General features: G+C 50.2%; 1 protein-coding gene across 1 annotated transcript; it reads left to right on the forward strand.

The window, feature by feature from the left end:
- The first annotated feature begins 1,056 nt into the window (after positions 1–1,056).
- LOC106863406 (exocyst complex component 1-like) lies at positions 1,057–20,078 on the forward strand. The gene is given in 17 exon segments (XM_088173474.1): positions 1,057–1,089; positions 1,539–1,639; positions 1,641–1,684; positions 3,006–3,187; positions 6,251–6,478; positions 8,189–8,321; positions 9,191–9,300; positions 9,988–10,125; positions 10,380–10,473; positions 13,947–14,011; positions 14,155–14,256; positions 15,099–15,169; positions 15,273–15,510; positions 15,875–16,058; positions 17,009–17,208; positions 18,889–19,083; positions 19,258–20,078. Coding segments are annotated over 17 exon segments (2,268 nt in total). The 3' UTR covers positions 19,408–20,078.
- Positions 20,079–20,899: the final 821 nt, after the last annotated feature.

The raw sequence follows: 20,899 nt of genomic DNA on the forward strand, positions 1-20,899 counted from the left end.
AGCTGTGGCTGCCCCTGGATCCCTGGAATTGTCCAAGGCCAGGTTGGATGGGACTTGGAGCAGCCTGGATAGTGGAAAGTGTTGGAAACAAATGGGCTTTAAGGTCCCTTCCATCCCAAACCATCCCTGGCTTTTCTGTCTCTTCCCCTGGCCTGGAGCCCCTTCCTTGCCCTTTCCTGCCAGAATTGTCCCTGTCATTCCTCAGATGGGGCCTCCTCAGCAGCTGGAATTCCAACCAGGGTTTCCCTGGCACCAGCAGAAGCTGACCCAGCAAATCCAGCCCTGCTAAAGCTCCAGCTGCCTTGACCAAAACATCGTGAATATTCATGAGGCAATTAATTAACGTCTCCCTGCTTTAATAGCTCCTCACAAAATCCTGTGCCCTCCCAGGGGCTGGAAGTGTCACTTCAAGGTTTTTTTTGGAACAACCTGGCCAGGAGTGAACACTGAGGACTGCAGTGATCCCAATCAGCTCCCCAAGGCTGTGATGGTGATTGGTGCCCGTAATTAGGAATTCTCCAGAAGGATCGGGCTGTGCTGCAGAGCTGGGATGGTGCAGGAAGGAATTTCCAGCTCTGGGATATTCCAGGTTCAGCAGCCTCTGTTACACAAAAATTAGTGGCAGAGCTGCACTTCCTGTGGCTGAAGATCCCCTGCAGGAGACAACATCCCTTGGGAACTGGGAGATGGAGATATTTGTATGGATGGAAACAACGTGGGAATTGCCAAGGGTGTTTCTCCCCTGTCCATTTTCCTTCCCCTGCCAGGACATGGGATGCTGGTGGACACCTCCAGCTCTCCCAGCCTCTCTAACCATGGACACTCATCTCCAAAAGCACCAGCAATGCTCCAAATTCTGCTTCCCTCCCACACCCAGGGATCCCACCCCATCCCATTATCCCATCCCATTATCCCATCCCATTATCCCATCCCATCCCGATGATCCCACCCCCACTGCCCCCACAGGAATTTCAGGGCTGAGCTTGTGGAAGCCATTCTGGGATTTCTCTGGGTATTCCCAGTCTGGAATGAAGAGAGCTCTGAGATTTCAGCAGGATGAGGATTGCAGAGAGAATATCTGCAGTGGGGGTGGGGTGGGTGCTGGATTTATCCCAAATTCTTACCTCCAGTTGCTCTCCCTTCTCCACTCAGCACTTCTGAGCTCATTCCTGCAGGATTCTGGAAGTGCCAAGGCTGTGAATTATCCCAAAATTATTTAGGGGAGAGCAGGGACAGCAGCTCCTTCAAGGGCTGTTAAACACAGGGCTGTGCATCCAACCTGCAGCTCGGGGAGCTGCTGGATCCTGGGATTCTGGGAGCTGCCAGGGAATCCTGAAGGCACCAGAACTCCGGGCTTGCCCTTGGAATGCTTTTGATCCCAAGCCTCTGTCACTGGCTGCTGTCAAAACTCATCACTCATCCCCCAAAACTGCAGGGAAAGGGGAAGGGGTTTTGTAATGAGGAATGGAACGAGCAGTGCCAGACCAGGGCTGGTTGAACCTCATTAATTGATGTGTTAATTACCTGTGGATACCTAGGCCTGCCTGGACTTTGAGCTTCACTTGGAGAAGCTTTACAAGTGGAATTCCAGCAGCTTGGAGGAGAAGAAAACCTTCCTCAGGGCTCTGTGGAAGCTGAACCGGCGCTGTCCCCTTTGTGAACGTCCCCTCGGGTGCAGTGGAAGGTAATTAATGAATGACTGAATTAATTAATTCATGGCCTTGTCACACTCGGAGCTCTCTGAGCTTTTTGCAGAGTCCCCATGGTGAAAGGTGAATAAATCCAGGCAGGGAAGGAGGGTGCTGGGACAGGGGGAGGGGACAGCAGGAGCTGGCTTTGGGTGTTGGGAGGCACAGCCATTGATTTATCCACTGCCCATGGATACAGGGGGCCAGGCTGGGAATAAAAACAATTTATCTCCTTTCCAGGACCTGGTTTAGGGAGGTGAGAGTTGGTAACACCAGGGCAAGAGCTTGGTGACACCCCCTGATCATGAAAAAAATACATTTGAGAATATAAAATGTATTTTATGTATAAATATATTATTTCTATGTATATTTAACTCTCCACCAGCCAACTTTCCATCCATTTCATAGAAACACACGGGTTTGGGTTGGAAGAGACCCTGAGGACCATGGCAGGGACACCTTCCACAATCCCAGGCTGCTCCAAGCTCCGTCCAACCTGGCCTTGGACAATTCCAGGGATCCAGGGGCAGCCACAGCTTCTCTGGGAATGGGTGCCAGGGCCTCCCACCCTCATTTTCAAACCTTTCTTCCTCGTGTCTAATTTAAATTAGAGGAGTTTCTAATTTAAATCGAGGAGTTTCTTCACCTCTGGAATTGTGTGACACATCAGGGTGGCCCAGAACACAAACCCTGGAGACATGAGGAAGGAAAATCCCAATTCAATCTAACCCAACCCAACCCAATCCAGTCCAGTCCAGTCCAGTCCAACCCAATCCAATCCAACCCAGTCCAACCCAATCAAGTCCAGTCCAACCCAACCCAGTCCAACCCAATCCAATCCAATCCAATCCAATCCAGTTCAACCCAACCCAATCCAACCCAATCCAATCCAACCTAACCCAAACCAGTCCAGTCCAATCCAATCCAGTCCAGTCCAATCCAATCCAGTCCAATCCAATCCAGTCCAGTCCAACCCAACCCAACCCAACCCAACCCAACCCAATCCAATCCAACCCAATCCAATCCAACCCATCCCAATCCAACCCAATCCAATCCAACCCAACCCAACCCAACCCAATCCAATCCAACCCAACCCAACTCAACTCAACTCAACCCAATCCAATCCAGCCCAACCCCAAAGTCTGTTTTGTCCCTCTTGCAAAGCCCACCCTTTATCCCACATCCATCTTTCTTTGCTCCATTCCATGATCCTATCTTGACTGCTGGACTCATCCCTCAGCCTTGGTGGGCCCTGATTTGAGCAGGGCAGCTAAAATGTCCTCACCAAACGGTTGTGGCCATCCCCAGAGCCCCCAGGGATGCAGAGGCCCCGGGAGGAGAGCCCAGGTGAGCTGCAGGAGGGGCTGGGCACGTACCAGGAGGTGACTCCGGAGGAAGCCGCGGACGTGCTGAAGCTGCTGGAGGAGCACGAGCCCCTGCTGAGCAACTCCGTGGCCTTTGCAGAGCAGCTGGGCAGGGAGCTCCAGGGGCTGGATGAGGTATGGAGCCATGGAAGGAGGGATTGGGTCTCTGGACATCAGCAGCTTTAGGCTTTAAGGTCCTTTCTGTGGTTACTGTGCTGCAAAGAGAGGGAAAGGACAGCAAAAAGGAGGGAAAAAAGCCAATTTATTGTACAGACATTCTGTATTTAAATGATGTTATTTGAAGCTAGGACAGGACAATTGGGAAAAACATCCTTGGGACAGCACCTCAGGATGTGTCCCACGGGACAGACACCAGGGGTTAATGTTGGTGATGAATTCCACTCTGTTTGTCACCATGTTGTCACCCTGGGAGACTCCTCCCTAACTGAAGCTGCAGTCAGCTTGTCAGCCTGGGAATGGAGCTGAGAGTCAGGAGAAATCCAGGCCTGGAAAGGATTTCCAAGCTGTGATTCCCCAGCTCTGTGAATGTGTGTGTCCACACTTTCCAACCCCAACCACTCCACGATTTCTGACCATTGAGCTTTACTGACTCCATTTGGGTTGCTGTGATTTATTGCATTTCTGCAGAGGAAATTTCTCCTTTCAGTGCTAGAACAAAAAAACCTGGGGAAGTTGCTTCCAGCATTTGTCTTCTGCTAAAATATCTGAGATTTTATGGTTGGCAACCAAGGAAAAATAAGGAAAAAATAAGCTGAAGGAAATATCCTAAACCATACAAGAAATCACAAACCCTAAATCCAATCTCCTTTAGCTGCAGAGTTTGCTGTATTCTCATATATGATTTATTGCACTTGGAAGTCAATCTGGAAGCCCAAACTCCTGAGGTTTGTTCCTGCCAGCTCCTGGCAAGGAATTCAGGCACTTTGTGACTGTTCCCAGCTGTAAAACACCCTGGGAGAGCAACAAATACATCTTTATTAAGTTTTTTTTTTGAGATGAAAGGCGCCGTTGAATACATTATTTTAATGCCCTCTAATGAATAAATGTGACTTCCCACTAATACAAATTAATTAATGAGCATTTCCATTTCCGAGCCTTAATCTCCAATATTAAATGTTATTAATCCCAGCAAGTTAGACCAGCACATGCATCCATTTAAATGTTTTCCCTTCATCCCAGTGATAACACTTTGCCTTTCTCTCCCATATTAATGACCCTCCTCTAACCCAGCTGTTCTGGGAATCACAGAAATCCCTGCACTGGCAGCAAGGAAAAGTTGATTTCTCCAAAGGGAAGGAAGGCACGGCCGGGACACCGGGAGGCCAAAGGCTCTGATTTGGACATTGATATTCCTCCAGAATTCCAGGATCCCAACACATGTGGGACTGCAGGCAGCTCCCAGCAGCTCTGTGCTGCCTGCAGCTGGATTTTATTCCTGTTTCTGGAGCCTCTGGAGAGCTCCTTCCAGCAGCACTGGGAAGCTCTGGGCAGAGCTGATGGGATGGGATGGGATGGGATAATGGGATGGGGTGGGATAATGGGATGGGGTGGGATGGGATCCCTGGGTGTGGCAGGGAAGCAGAATTTGGAGCATTGCTGGTGCTTTTGGAGATGAGTGTCCATGGTTAGAGAGGCTGGGAGAGCTGGAGCCTCAGAGCCCCTTCCAGAGCCTAAAGGGGCTCCAGGAGAGCTGGAGAGGGACTGGGACCAAGGGATGGAGGGACAGGACACAGGGAATGGCTTCCCACTAGCAGAGGGCAGGGCTGGATGGGATATTGGGCAGGAATTGTTCTCTGGGAGGGTGGGCAGGCCCTGGCACAGGTGCCCAGAGCAGCTGTGGCTGCCCCTGGATCCTGGAAGTGTCCAAGGCCAGGTTGGACTTCGGAATTGGAGCAGCCTGGGACAGTGGAAGGTGTCCCTGCCCATGGGGTGGAATGGGAAGAGCTTTGAGGTCCCTTCCCAACCCAAAGCAGGCTGGGATTCTCTGAAATCCTGTGGGATGGACACTCAGGTCCTCAGGGGACTCCACCACTTGTGGAGATGAGGGTTGGGCAGTCCCTGCAGTGACACCCCCAGTGCACAGAGCCAGCAGGGCTTGGTGGCATCTCCAGACTCAGGGATTTTTCTGCTTGTGGCCCGATTTTCCTGGACACTCCACGGGAATTTTCTCACTGGGGCAGTTGGAAGAGCTCTGAGGGGAGGGTTTTGTGTGCCCTAGGGACATGCAGGTGGCATTTGGCCAAGGTAGGACAGCAGCAATTCCACCAACACCCCACAAGTTACAGCAGCAAGGTCTCTGCTGTGCCTCGGGAGGGTTAAGGACAGGACTTTTGATTTGTCTTGGTTTGAAAGGCAGGTGTTTGTTAAGACAGGCAGGAGCCCTTCTCGAAATGGAAAATGTAAACTCTCTCTCTCTCCAAGCTGTTATAATTTTGAAATTAAGGGGCTCTCAGGCAAAGCTATGGGAACAGGAATAACAGTTCTTTGCCAGGAAAATGCCAATAGCAATGCAGTATTGCAGAGAACAAACCCAGAGCAGGGGCAGAGGGAGAATCCAAGGTGCCCCCGTCAGTCAGTCAGGGTTGGTGCAGTCCCATTCCATGGTGGCTGCATCCTCCTGCAGTGACAGATGTGGTTCTGCTGGAGCAGGGCTCCTGCACAAGGTGCACTTTTCCTCCAAAGCTGCAGGGATGATGTGCAAGGCTCTGGTTTTCCTCTGGGATCCAGTGGGAAAAGGCTGCTCTGCTGTTCCAAATCTCCCCTTTGATCTGGGTAGGAAATGCTCGGCTCCTGCCCTGGCTGGAGCATCTCCCAATGGGATGATGGAATTTGATCAGCCCTGCCCTGGGACTGCATGGCCATGGACAGGAGAGATCTCCTGGAGGGAGGATGGGCTGTGGGCAAGAGAAAGAACACTGCAACAGCTGGGTGAACAGCTGGAACATGAACAGCAGAGATCCCCACAGAGATCAGGATCACTGCCACAGCTGGGTGAACAGCTGGAACATGAACAGCAGAGATCCCCACAGAGATCAGGATCACTGCCACAGCTGGGTAAACAGCTGGACAGAATCCAGACTTTTGGTCACATCCTGCTTTGCAAGCCAAGACATGACCCCAGCATGGTCTCAATCACCCCCTGCCAAGTGTGACTCCCTCTCCCCCTGCTCCCCACAGGCCAACCTGCGAGCCATCATCTCCTCGGAGCAGCAGGTGGCCCAGCTGATCAGCTGCATCGAGGAGGCCCTGGCCGAGGTGGCCAGGGTGGAGCAGACCCTGCAGGTTTGTGACGAGCTGCTGGGCAGTGTGAAGGAGCAGATGGATGACATCCAGCGGGAAAACGCGCTGCTGCAGCGCGTCGCTTCCAACAGGACGAGGCTGATGGAGGAGATCGTGTTCCTCACGGTGAGGGGGTGTCCGAGGGTGTTCATCTGCAGCTGGGAAAAACTTCCTGGGAATTTGAAACACTGGATGCTCTGGTTGTTTGATTTTCCCCTGGCTGGGAAATGAGGGATGGTGTTGGTAAAGGAGGGATGGACAGGTAAGAGCTGGGATGTGCAGGACCCTCCCCACGGCCCACAGGGGAATTCCTTTTCCAGGGCAGGATTAGGAATGACAAAGCCAATTAGTGATTTAATAGCCAATAATCGTGACCTGGGAATACAAAACCATAGCAATATTGGTGAATAACGACGAGAATCCCCACTTTAATGTTGCAGCCTATTTTTATCCAGTTTTCCAAGTTTTAGTGTTTAATTCTACGTGGTCAGAAACTTTTTTGCCTCTCAATTCATTGGTTAGAAGGTGCCTGTGTGTGCCCGTGCTGAGACTCTCTCTTTACACAGGTTTTTATATATTTTCTTCACGGATTCTCATGGGATAGACTTTTTATTTTCCACAGGTGCAGCCTGTTTTTCTCACAAGAATAGGTTGTTATGCAAACTGATTTTCATCCTTACGATTCTTTCTCATGGGAACTTAACAAGCTAGCTGCTCATTCAGCTGAGCCAGCCCTGGTTTTATAAGGCCTTTCTTTTATAAGGGTTTTGCTGAGGCCACCCAGTAAAAACTGACTTTTTGCTGTCAGATTTTTTTTTTTCTCAGCTCCCCATTTCCATGAATGGCCAGTATTATGGGTTTCTGATTCACCTTTTAATAGCTTTTAGGGATTTCCGAGCTCTTTTTTTTTTTTTTTTTTCACCCCAGGGACTTTTCTAGTTTCTTTTGTTTTCTCCAGTTGCTTTTGTTTTCTCTATTTCTTCAGGGAAGTCCTGACCCTTACTCTAACAGGTGTCCTCACATGGGGCACCACTTCATTTTATTTTATTTTATTTTATTTTATTTTATTTTATTTTATTTTATTTTATTTTATAGGATTGAAATGTACAAAAGACAGAATTTCATGTTTGGACTTACATATTTATTAGTTCTTACCTGTGTTACAGTGAGTGCTACAGCACTTTTAGCTAACAAGCTAAAAATGAAGAAATGGTGATGGATCTCCCTCGTTACAAGGTCTTTTAAGGCCTAATTGCCCAATTAAAAACTAACACTTGAATTATTTTTACTTTTGACACAATGATCAAATACCTGTGACCCGCAGTGCGGCCTTTTCCATCCAATTAAAAAATACCACCCATACTCATGAAGAAAAAGGTGAAGAAGAAAGAAAACCTTTGTCTCAGAACCTCCACCTTGTCCTGTATCTATTGCTGTATTCTAAACCCCAAAATTCCAAACTCTTCAGCATGTGATATTACATATCACATATATTAATATCCCATTATAATTATATCATATTATAATTATATCCTATTATAATTATATCCCGTTATAATTATATCACGTATATGAATATCACCATGAGATATTATTACCCAAACTACACGCCTAAAATCCATCACTAAAATTTGGGAGCTTTCAAGTGAAGAGCAGAGCTCTTTTTGGGCTCAGTGTCGGCAAGCACAGAACGTTCGAAACTCCCGGGTTTCAGGGTTCCAGCATATTCCCAATGGGCTGGGGAGGGATGGGGAGGGGATGAGGAGGGGATGAGGAGGGATGGGGAGGAAGGGATGCGGGTCTGGCTGTGTTTGCAGTGCCGTGGTTCTGTGGCAGGGCCGGCTGCAGCTGAGCGGGGAGCACGGCGCCGCGCTGAGCCGCGCTGACCTCTCCAGCCCCGGAGCAATCGGAGCCTGCACGGCCGCGGCTCGGGCTCTGTCCTCCTGCATGGCCCTTCCCATCCATCCCTGTGAGTACACAGCAGGCATTTCCTGTGCCTCACATACTGAGAAAGCAAGAAAATCACAGCCTGAACAATATTCCAGGCTGGAGCTTCTCAGCTCTGTTCCCAGCCCATGAGCTGGTCCAGCTCAAGGCCAGGGAGAATTTCTCCCAGGGTGATCATTTGGTCAAAATAAAAAGGAATTAATAACAAAGATAGAACACCTGTTGTGGTGTGTGCCCAGGCCCTGGCAATGGGGTGTCTTCTCTCTGAACCAATCTCCTTTTCTCTACTCTTGCTATAAAACCAAGTGTGTTTGTGAATAAATTTATCTCTTTCTTCCTGTCATGACAGACGCCCATGTAGCTGTGCATCTTATTTCTGCCTCACTTAAAGGGTTAAAACCCCTTTCCACGGCTACATTTAGAGATTCCACGGATGGACATTTGGAGCAAACATTTCCCCCACGGGATCACCCTGACAGGGGTGGCCAACACCTCTCTTGGAAGGGAAATCCGAGGTTGGAAATCGTGGGCTGTGCTGTCTGTGCGTGGAAAAACAACAGCTCATTGTGGCAGGGTGTGGGAGTTTTTGGATCCCTGGAAGTGTGCAGGGATTTGAGCCTGGCAGGAAATCCCAAATTTTCCTTGTGGTGAGACTGGGCGTGTCTCCTTGGCTGAGGTCAGACTCACAGATTATTTTTAGTTTTTGAATTTTATTTTCCACTTCTTGTCTGCATTTCCTTGGTACCACAGGAAAGCTTTCCACCCCTTCATCAGCTTTTGGGTGGATTTATCTCAGGAATTCTGTCCGAGTTGCCAGTTTTCTGAGGGTTGTGGATCTGCAGCTGCCCCAGATCCCCTCAAATCCCAAAATATCCTTTTTTTTCCCTGGAGGTTACCGGAAGCTGCAGGCGGTGGCTGAGCAGCTGATCCTGTTTGAAACCCTCAAGCAGAACTTTGAGAACTCCTTTGTCAACCACATCACCAACATCTTCGAGATGCAGGTGGGCTCCACTCTTCATGGCACCTCCAAATCCTGGAAAATTGGAATATTCTGGGCCAGTGGCACAGGAGATGCCACCAGGATTTCCCCAAATGGTCTCTCCAAAGAGATCTTCCCACACACCTTCCCCTTGTCATTGTCCCTCAGTCCTCGAGTTAATTTTCCAGGGATGCAGGAGAAATCCACGCTCCCAAAATCCCTCTGGTGACATTCCTTAAGTCCTTAGGCCTGGAGATTTTTCATTTAGGTTTTTTTATTTTCTTTTGGGGGTTGTTGATCAGTTTGTAGCCTAAAATCCCAGGATAAACCCCAATCCTGTGATCCCTTGATCAACACCTTCAAGTGCTGATCTGGCAGGTTAAAGGTTTTTCTGGAGAAGACCCCTGAGGGCAGCAATCCCATGGATTTCCTTCCGTGAAAAGGAGCAATTCCCAAATCCTTACCCCCTTAAATCCTTGCTGTTCGGTTTCAAGCAGTGCTTTTGAGAAGGGGACTGGGAGGGAGCTGCGGGATTTCCATCCCTGGAGATTTGCAGCCCTTGGGCACATCCCTGAGCAAACTTTCCCATCGGGATCTGCTCCCAGCTCGCCCCACTCCAACCCCACCTGCACCATCTGTGGCTGCAGCATCCCAGCAGAATTCCAAGGCTGCTTTAGGTGAATTTTTTCTGTCATTTCTCTCCCTCCAGGGCAATTCCCAGGCCCCTGCTCTTGGCCCCATGGTTGCCCCAAGCCATGGACCCCACCACGAGGAGCTGCTGCCCTACACCCCCCTCATGTCCTGGCTGAGGAACATCAACCCCACTCTGTTCTGGGACCTGCCCAAGGTAGGGCTGAACCCCTCAGCAAAGGCTGCAGACCATTCCCTGGGAGCTGGGGAATTCCTGATGGCATCTTGGTCTGCCCAAAGCCATCAATCCCCTGAGCTCCCAGATTTTGGTCCTGCTGGGAATGTTTGGCCAACCTGGAGCTCAGTGCCCGACAGAAAGCTGGGGGGTGGCAGAGTTGTGTTGAGGTAAAAGGTCTGAAAAGCCCCAATTTGGTCTTTTTACTCTTTCCTTGCTTTTCCACCCCATTCCAGGTCTATTCCCAGAACCTTGGCAGACTCTACGAGAGGGAAATCAGAGCCCTTTTTGAACAGGCCAAACTCGCCCTGTCAGGGAGGAGAAAAGGAAGTGAGTGACTCAAAACCTGTCCTTTGTGCTGCTGGGCAGGCTTTGTTGTCACCCAGGGGTGGTGACAGTCACCTCCAGCACAGGTGGCTCCCCCAGGTGTGATCCAGGACTTTATTCCCTGGCAGGGTGGGAAAATCCAGCTCTGCCCCACACACCAGGCAGTGTTTGGGAGAGCCTTGGCTCCATGAATTCCCCAGTTTTGTTCAGGTGCTCCTCAGAGCCGGAGTTTTTGTTCCCTTCCCCGTGCAGGGCTCAGGAATGACACAGTGGTGGCCAGGATCGTGCCCCAAGGAGCCACAGGAGAGAGAGAGGGAGGGGAGGATGTGGAAAAACCTGGAAAACAAAACCTGCTGGCAGCTCCCTTCTCCCTGGCTCTTAAAGATTCCCAGAGTTCCCACCCCACCATTTTCTCCTGAAAAAACCCCACCAGGTTTTCCCTTGCCTTGCCTTGCCTTGCCCTGCTCCTCTCACTCTGAGGGATCTGGGGTTGTTCAGCCTGGAGAAGTCTCCAGGAAAACCCTGTAATTCCCCTGGATCCCTAGAAGTGTCCCAGACCATGTCAGACAGGGCTTGGAGCATCCTGGGGCAGTGGGAGCTGTCACAGGACAGGCGTGGAATTTTGGTGATTTTTTTTTTTTTTTTTTTTTTTTGGGTCACCCCCAACCCAAAGCATTCAGTGATTTTATGATGCCATAAAACCTGGTCCATCTTTCATGCAAGATTCCTCAGAATCTTCTCCCAGCAGGGGGAAGCCTGTCCCAGCAGACAGAGGGAATTCACAGCAATATTTGTGGGATGATTTCACAGCGAGCCATTGCTGTCCCAAGGTGCTCATTTCCACCAAAATCACTGGAGCTGACTCCAGAAATTCCAGTCAGGTGTTTCTGAAGATAAAAAGAGAAACTGATCTGTCTCCTCTGGAAGGTTTTTTTATGGCCCACAAGTCACATTTTCCCCTCAGCAAAACAAAGGGCTGTAATGGAAATTTCCAGGCCAGTTTGGCCCAGTTTGAAGGTCAGACTGGTGTGTTTTGCCCATCAGAGTCAGCACTTCCAGCTCTGCACTTCCTTCATCACTGGTGTCCAGATCCCGAGCCAGGGGATGGAGCTGAAGGGAGGGGATGGGGCTGGTGCCTCCCACTTTTGGGGTTCTTCATACCCAAAACAGCCTCTGGGAAAACAGGGCACCTCAAAACCCTGGGATCAAATCAAGGTGGGGAGTGCTTACACAAATACCTGCACAGCAGGAAAAAAAAGGAGGAAAATTTCACCTAAATAGTCCTAAAGGCACCTAAATGGCCACCATGGGACCATTTCTGGAAAAAAAAAAAAAAAGTCAAATTAAATTAAATTTAAATTAAACCAAAGCTGGTGCAGGGCACGTGTGGCAGCCAGTCTGCCCCATCCCCTGGGATTTCATTTCCTTCCAATATTTTTTCCATCTTTAAATCCTACATGAGTCTATAAACCAGGAGGGATTAAACCCCAGGAGAAAACCCTTGGGAAGCTACAAGGTGTTCCTGCTCTGGTAGAAATCATCCCACGGGCAGGACAGGGTGAATTCCATTGTCCTGGGATGTCCCTGCTCTGCTCCAGAGGGTGGGGACAGCAATGGGACAGGCAGGAAGCCCCAGGCCATCCTCGATGTGACCAGAACAATGTCACAGTCGGTGACAAAAGGGGGAATTTTTAGCAAGTTGTCCCCACAGAGGCTGTGGCACCTTCCCAGGGGCTGGCAGTGTCCCTGGAATAATTTACAGGAATATTCCTGCAGAACTTTCAGCTCCTGGAATGTTTTGCAGGAATATTCCTGCAGAACTGGCAGCTCCAGGAATAATTTACAGGAATATTCCTGCAGAACTGGCTGCTCCTGGAATAATTTACAGGAATATTCCTGCAGAACTGGCAGCTCCTGGAATAATTTGCAGGAATAATTCCTGCAGAACTGGCAGCTCCTGGGATGTTTTGCAGGAATATTCCTGCAGAACTGGCTGCTCCTGGAATGATTTTCAGAAATTATTCCTGCAGAACTGGCTGCTCCTGGGATGTTTAACAGGAATTATTCCTCCAGAACTGGCTGCTCCTGGAATAATTTGCAGGAATATTCCTGCAGAACTGGCTGCTCCTGGGATGTTTTGCAGGACAGGTTTGGCTTTCCTGAAGTTCTGCAGGAACCTCATCCAAAGTCCTGCTCATGGATGGAGCCCAAGCTGGGAGGAAACCTGTCCAAAACCATCCCTCATCCCTGCAGTCCAAAATCCCTCATCCTTGCTGTCAAAAATTCCTTATCCCTCAAAAATCCCTCATCCCTTCTGGAAAATCTCCCAGTCCAGGCTCCAGGTCATTTCCTTTCTCCTGATTATCCCAGTACATTTTTTTGTGTGGATTCCCTGCCTTCAGAAATGATTTTATTGATGGCACCACCCCCTGATTCCTTGCCTTATGTGATGGGACAGTTTCGAAGGCAACCTCGAGCTGTTCATAATTAATTGGGAACCAGTAATTAAATCCTCCCTCATTTTCCCTTTTCCACAGGCTTGTAAAATTCTTTCCCATTTGCTGTTGGAATTTTTATTTTTTCCTGCTTTTGCCACTTCCCAGCTGGTGAAATTACAATGTAATGGTGAGAAGAAGATTAGGAAGCAGCTCCTTGATTTAGTCCTGGTTTTAGCAAGGCTGAGGTCATGAGCAGGGCTGGCTCATCCCTCACCCCTGCTCAGTGGGGAGCTCACAAATCCTTCCCAAAGAGAAAACTCTGCAAGGATAGGCTCAAAAAAAAATATTTTGGGGATTCTATGATTGATGGAGAGGCGACCTGAGCTCCCTAGAACCTTTGGAATATGTGAATTATTCCCATTTTTTGGATTAATTTGGAAATGATCTGGATATTTCCCCACTGGTTCTTTTCAGGGAGTATAATAGGAATTTTTAAATGCATCTTTCAAAAGATATTTTTTTTTTCAACTTTTCCACTCAAGCCAAGCCCCCAGTGCTAAAACTGCCAATGTTGGAGAAATACATTTATTTCCAGGTTAAGGATTTTAATTTTAAAAGGGCATTTCTTGAGAAAAAGCCACTTTCACCTCACCTGGATGTTTTTCATGGCAATTTACAATCAAAATTAAGCACCAAACAATTTTCCTGAGACGTCTGAAGGTTTTTGTGCTGATCTATTCCCTTACCCCCTGGGATTTTCCACAACCCAGGAGTAAGCAGAAGGCAGCAAAGGGATAAACACCTCAATCAATGAAATAAAAAGGCAATTTAATGAAACAAAAATAACGAAAAAGAGGGAGAAACTGCTGAGAAGGCAGAGAAAAAAATGGGAATTTCACTTGATTTCCCCATTAATCAGAATGCAAGAGGAAAAGATCAATTCATGCTTAAAGTCAGACAGAAATAAGAGATGTTTAAGAGTTTAAATATTCAGGAGCTGGCGAATCCAAGAGGTTTGGGATTTCTGACGTTCCACAGGTCTGCAGGAGTCTTGGGAGAAGCCGATGGGGAGGGGGCAGAGCCAGGAGGACACCCCAGGCAGGGTAAGGAGCTGGGGGGTCCTGGCCTGTCCCATGTCCCATCCCCTGCTCCTCCCCCGGAGCAGAGCCCCAGGTGGACCCAGAGCTGCTCTGGTGTCCCCAGGGAATTCCAGAGCTTTTCCAGACCAAAAGTGGTTTCTAAGCAGGTGTTGGAGAAGGTGCTGAGAGAGCTGCAGCCCCTTTGCACCAAGGAGCAGCAATTCCTGCAGGAATTCTTCTGGCTGGGCTGTGACGCCGTGGAGCTGCAGGTGAGGGTGGGCACCTGGCACCTTTCCCTGCCTGGCACATCCGTGGGGCACCTGAGCTCTCCTGGGCCCTCATCCTCCAGGAACCAGCACTGGGGAAGCTTGAGAGGAAAATCAAATGGAATTTCATTCACAGGGGTCTCCAAGCATTAAACAAGAGGCAGCAGAAATAAATCCTGAGCTTGTTTTCCTGCCTGAGGGAGAGCAGAAAAACCATCATTCCATGGGGTTAGATGGGATACTGGGGAGGAATTCCTCCTTGTGAGGGTGGGGAGGTGCTGGGATGGAATTCCCAGAGCAGCTGTGGCTGCCCCTGGATCCCTGGGGGTGTCCCAGGCCAGGCTGGACATTGGGGTTTGGAGCAGCCTGGGGCACTGGGAGGTGTCCTTGGGTTCCATCCCAAACCATGCTGGGATCCTTTGGTCATTTCTGTGGACACACACATTCAGAGAGCTGGGGAATTCCAGCTTGGAAATTCCTTTCCAGGCCTGGATTTCTCCTGACTCTCAGCTCCATTCCCAGGCTGACAAGCTGACTGCAGCTTCAGTTAGGGAGGAGTCTCCCAGGGTGACAACACGGTGACAAACAGAGTGGAATTCATCACCAACATTAACCCCTGGTGTCTGTCCCGTGGGACACATCCTGAGGTGCTGTCCCAAGGATGTTTTTCCCAATGAGCTCCTGTCCTGTCCTAGCTTCAAATAACGTGATTTAAATACAGAATGTCTGTACAATAAATTGGCCTTTTTTCCCCACAGAGCCCCGTGTGTGTTGCTGTCCTTTCTCTCTCTCTTTGCAGCGCAGTGACCACAAATTTCCACTCCAATTTTTTTTTTTTTTTCCAGGGATCTGCCACGGAGGGAGGAGAGCCCAGGGCAGCTCCAGAGGAGCCTCCTCGCCCCAAGCCCCGGAGCCTGTAGGTGGTGATGGGACACACGGGCTGCTGTGCCAGGACGTGGCCGAAGGATCCCCTCCCGCTTAATTCCCGACCTTGCCCACGATCCCCTTTGGGTTTTCAGGCCAGAAGAAGCCACAGCCCCGGTGCTGAGCGAGCTGTTCAGCTGCCTGGAGCCGGAGCTGAGGGCGTTTCTGGATGTCTGCAGCAAGGCTCGGCCCCTGGGCTGCCTGCACGTCCTGGGGACCTTGAGTGACGCCGTGCTGGGGACCCGGGGCTCTTGCTCTGCTGCCCCGTCCTTCCTGCACACCCTCCTGAGCAACGTGCTGCTCCTGGCCAAGAGCAACTTCAACAAATGCATCGTGAGTGGCCGTGCTGGGAGGGAGCCCGGTAGACCTGAGTGATGTGCCAGGATCTTCTAAACGGAATCCCAGCATCGTGGAGGTTGGAGAAAACCTCCAGGATCACCAAATCCAAGCTGTGCCCCATCCCCAGCTCGTCACCAGCCCAGAGCTCTGAGTGCCACATCCAAGGGTGTTGTTTGGACACCTCCCCAGACCTCCCTGGGCACAGCCCCGTGTCAGCCTCCAACAAGGAATGTCACATTTCCTTGGAATTATAGAAGGCATTGACGATGGAATGAGCACTCCCAAACCCAGCCCTTTGTTTCGTGCTCCACCAAACGTGGTCGGATCTGAGGGTGCCACGTCTTTGTGTCGTTCTCAGGGGACCTTGTGCAAGGAGATGGAGGAGGCCAAGGCTCCCAGCAGGATGAGGGGAGGGATCCTGCCCTGTGTCAGCCGCTTCCAGGAGTTCGTGGCTTTCTCTGAGGAGGTGTTCAGGACATCCCAGCGCCGGGGGGAGCTGGACAAAGCCCAGCTCAGGCTGGCCAGCAGCGTCTTCAGCAGCAGTGAGTGCCAAGGCTGGGTGTTCTGGTCGGGAAATGTCCCCCTGTGGCTGCAGGAGTGACCAGCTGGGCCACCAGGGCAGGGTGGGAGCTGCCTGTCCCCTGGGCACCCCTTTTCCTGAGCAAGATCCTGGGAGCACCAGGAAAATTCCAGGTGATCCAGGGGAGGAGCTGCCTGTCCCCATGGCACTGTGCACCCCTGAAACCCCTTTTCCTGAACAAGAGCCTTGGAGCACCAGGAAAATTCCAGGTGTGACAGGGTAGGAGCTGCCTGTCCCTGGACACTGAAATCTCTCTCCCTAAACTCCCAGAGCCTGAGAGCACCAGGAAAATTCCAGGTGTGGCAGGGTGGGAGCTGCCTGTCCCCTGGGCCCCCCTTTTCCTGAGCAAGATCCTGGGAGCACCAGAGGAATTCTGGGTGTCTGTCACAGCGGGATGGGGTGACAGGGCTGATGCACACAAGGGCTCAGCTTTGGATTCAGTTCCAACATGTCCTGCCCCACTATGGAGGGAGAGCTCCTCATGGATCAAACTCCTCTTACAAGGTCTTGGGAGCTGAGAAAAATTCCCCTAAAAACACCAAGGGGTGCTTGGGAGGGAGAGAGGGATTGGGAGAGTGGGGTTGGGAGCTTCCAGCAGATCCCTGTCTTGTCCCAGCTGGAGCCCTCAGCTTCCTGTCAGGGAAATCTCCTTTTCCTGCCTGGAGAGGACCCGAGGGGCTGCAGAATTCACAGCTCTGGGCACAGATCTCAGGTGGTGCAGAGCCTGGGCTGACCCACTGATACATCCAGGGACACTGCCAGGCTCCAGGAATGTTTGCAGGGATCAGGGATCAGGATTGGTGTTATAATTATTCCCTCCGAGGTCAGACGGCTCAAATGAGCCATCCCAAAGGCACATCCCCCCTGAGAGCCCCCAGGGGTTTCTCTCCTGATTCCCTCCTTCGTCTCCAGTCAGCAGCCTGTCCTCAGCAAACCTGAGGGTGAACACGGATATGGTGATGATGGAAAATTTCCACCACGTCCACAACTTCCTGTGCCAAAAGAACATCCCCTGCCTGGAGGACAAGAAGAGAGAAGCCATGCAAAGGTCCAGGGAGCACATGGAGAAATTTGTCACCACATCCCTGGGCCAGACCCTGGAGAGGCTCCAGGTGAGTGCAGGACCCTGGCCTGGAAGGGCAAAGGCTCTTCCCAAAACTCGGGATGTTCAAATCTCCCTGCCCTGAATGCACTCTGGGATTATGTTACCTTGTTGTCACAGGATAGGAGAGCACCTGGAATTCATTTTGCTCAGGGATTCCCAAAATCCTGGCATGGCCTTCTGCAGCTCTCCCAGCCTGAGCATGAACTTTTCTATTTAATCACAAAATATCACCCAAACCCATGAAGAAGAAGGTGAAGAAGAAAGAAACCTCCACCCTAAAACCTCCATCTTGCTTTATTTACATTACTATATTCTAAACCCTTCAACTTTGAGCTTTCCACTCTGTGATATTACAAACTTTTATTTAAACTGCACACCCACAATCCCAGTTCTATCACTCAATTTTGGAAGCCTTCTCCAAAATCCTCGGGTTAAATGCAGTGTTCTCTTGGATGTCAGTGTTTGTCAGCACAGAAAGTCTAAAATTCTAAATCTAAAATTCTCAGTGGCCAGAGTTCCAACACACAGGAGGCAGAATTCCAAAGAACTGGTGGGGAGCTTTGTTCCCAGTTTGTTCCCAGTTTGTTCCCAGTTTGTTCCCATCCCCGCTCCAGTTGCGTGCCGGCATCTGGCAGATCCCAGTTAATTTTTCATTTTAATTTAGCTGCCTGGCCTGATCCATCCAACCCTTCCCAAGTGGCTGCTTTGTTAACTGAGCTGAGAGCATCTGGCTCTGCTAACTCAAACAGACATTCCCTCCTTCCCTCTTCCTAAAACGTCTCACAGACGGAGCTCAGCTGGAATTATTTATGGGACCTGTTACTTCCAATTTGTTTCCAGTCTTTGCTGTCAAACATTTGTTGGCTTGGCTGGAAAATCAGCTCCGTGTCTCGTGCTACCTGAGCTCTGCCATGGCTTCAAATCCTCCCTTTTCCAAGGGAAAGGATCATTTTATTGCTCATAACAGAGTGAGTGGGATATCAGGGCACCTGAGTTTCCCAAAATCCTGGCTCCAGCTCTCCCAGTTTCTCTTCCCCAAGGGAAGGTGCAAAGAGGTGTAAGTAAAGCAGGAGCTGATTCCTGGTTCTTGGAAACAGTTCGTGCATTTAGGATCTCAAAATCCTTGGGATTTAGGGTATTCCTCCACAGCCAAGTTGCAGCTGGAACACTGAAATGGATTCCTGGGCTGGATGAAGAGGCAGGAGGATGAAGGAAGGGACGATTCCCTTGTTTTCAGCAGATGTGGAATGCCCGGCCCAGCTCTGGCAGAGATGTCAGGAGAACTGAGAAAATCCAGGTTTTGTTTTCCACCTCTGCAGGTTCTGGGATCCCCCATCCCCACCTCTGGCTCCAAAGTTTCTGTGGGGAGAAAACTGGGGGGGAGCACCAAGGAACTGGAGGGATTTTCCAGCAGTCCCACTGCTCCATGGGGCTGCAACCCTTAGGGATGCTGCTTGTTGAGCAGGGAGGGGAGAGAACCACGGAATTCCCTAAATTCTGCTTTCCTGGAGGACAAAAAACTCCATTCTCAATTCTTAAATTCTTTGTTTGAACTAAATTAGAAATGGGAACCGAGGGCAGCGTTCAGGTGCCAGCCCTGGAGCAGGAATCCACCTCGGGATGGCTCTTCATGGAATTTCTCCTTCCCTTTCCAGCATTTTCATGGAATTTCTCCTTCCTTTTCCAGCATTTCTTTGAGGGGGTCAAAGCCCGCCTGGCTCAGGGCGTGAAGGAGGAGGAGCTCAGCTTCCAGCTGGCCTACAGCAAGCAGGAACTCCGGAAAGTCATGGAAAAATATCCTGGCAAGGAAGTCAAGAGAGCCCTGGAGAGCCTCTACAGGACCATCCACAAATGTCTGTCCCCAGAGGAAAATCTTCTGCCGGTAACTGGAGCGGGATGGGGGCGAGAATGGGATGGCTGGGATTCAGGAATGCCTGTGTGGCTGCAGGGCAAGGAGCTGAGGTTTGCTTTTCCAGGTGCTGTGGAAGGCCATGGAGCAGGATTTTGGTTTTTCAGGTGCTGTGGCAGCCCATGGAGCAGGATTTTGTTTTTCCAGGTGGTGTGGAAGGCCATGGAGCAGGAATTTGTCCGGCAGTACCGAGAGTTTGAGGAGCTCATCCAACGCTGCTATGCAGGATCAGGGATTGCCCTGGACTTCACCATGGAGGACTTGCTGAGCTACTTCAACTCCATCACCAACATGTAGGGAAATCCCTTTCTGGATGTGGGGAGCAGCTCAGGAATCCTTGTCTGCAGCCACATCTCCGAGGAGCTGATCACAAAACCATTCCCGAGTTGGATATTTGGGTTTCCACAAAACCATTCCCGAGTTGGATATTTGAGATCTCACAAAACCATTCCCAAGTTGGATATTTGCGTTCCTACCCTGAACTTAATCCTAAAATCTTGGTCCTGGACTAAGACCCAAACCACAACTTCCCAGCTCCAGGAAACCATTTTTCCACCAGGAAAAGACCCTGAAAGTCTCAGATTTCCACCAACTCCTCAGCAGAACGTTCCCAATGGAAAAACATCTTCTCTCCAGGGACTTTCTCCTCTTCTGTGCTCGAAGTTCAGTGAGCCTGTGCTCAGCCAGAGGGTTAAACCACATGGAGACACTCCAGGGTGAGGTGTTCCCACATCCAGGTATCCCAACAGGCACTGCTGCTCCACAGCCCAGCAGATGAAAGTCCAGAGCTGTAAATATTAATGGATTTATTGCTTTTAGCTCAGATTTTATTCACATCTCAACTGGAGTGGAGAAGCGTGTGTTGGTTCTAGAGATGCAAACCAACCCCTCAGGGAATTTCTTGCTTTTAACTCATTTTCTTAGGGATCTTCCTACACCAGCTCACCAATATATTGTCATTTTTAAAATGTTGTCTCTGCTTCTTGGGATGATCGTGGGGTTCATATTGTCTGTCACAACCTTCTTCCTAAACAGCTGAAGAGTCTGAACTCTTTGATATTTACCTCACAGGACAAAGATTGTTTTATTTATTTTGTGTGCTAGGAAATAATCTTGGAGGCAAGATTCCCTGTCCATTGCCAGGGAGGGTAAATAATTACCAGGAGGTAATCCATGACCGGGGAGGCTGCTTGGACAATTCCTCTTCTCCAGGGATATCCTGGATTCTTCAGAGGGAGTTTAAACCAGCACATAAACCCAACTTTCCCTTGCAAAGGGAAAAAAATCCAGACTGTTTTTCTGGGATTTTCCAAGCAGTTGGTCTTTGGGTCAAGGTCCAGCTCTGCAATGTTTAGAGCTCACGTTTCCAATCTCCTCATGCCCTCCCTTTGTCCCTTTGTGACGTGGCTGCTCCCAGCAGGAAGAGGAGGGTCAGAGGAATCCACCCAGCGCTGCCTTCCCAGCTCTTCATCCCTCTGCAGGTAACAGGAATTTCACTGCCCCGTTCCCTTTGAGTTTTTGGCTCAGGTGCTCACCTGGGAGGGGAGAGCAGGAGGTGGGAGCTGTAGGATGAGACATGGAGGTGCTGGGACATGAAGGACACCAGGGCTGAAGGGATTTGCAGAGGGATTGAGCCACCAGGTGCTGTGGTGGCCCATGGAGCAGCAATCCTGCATTTCCAGGTGTTATGGAAGGCCATGGAGCAGGTTTCTGGTTTTCCAGGTGTTATGGAAGGCCATGGAGCAGGGTTCTGGTTTTCCAGGTGCTGTGGAAGGTGGCTCCAAGCTTT

This window comes from Sturnus vulgaris, chromosome 14 (assembly GCF_052056855.1).
Source record: "Sturnus vulgaris isolate bStuVul1 chromosome 14, bStuVul1.hap1, whole genome shotgun sequence".
Taxonomy (NCBI): domain Eukaryota; kingdom Metazoa; phylum Chordata; class Aves; order Passeriformes; family Sturnidae; genus Sturnus; species Sturnus vulgaris.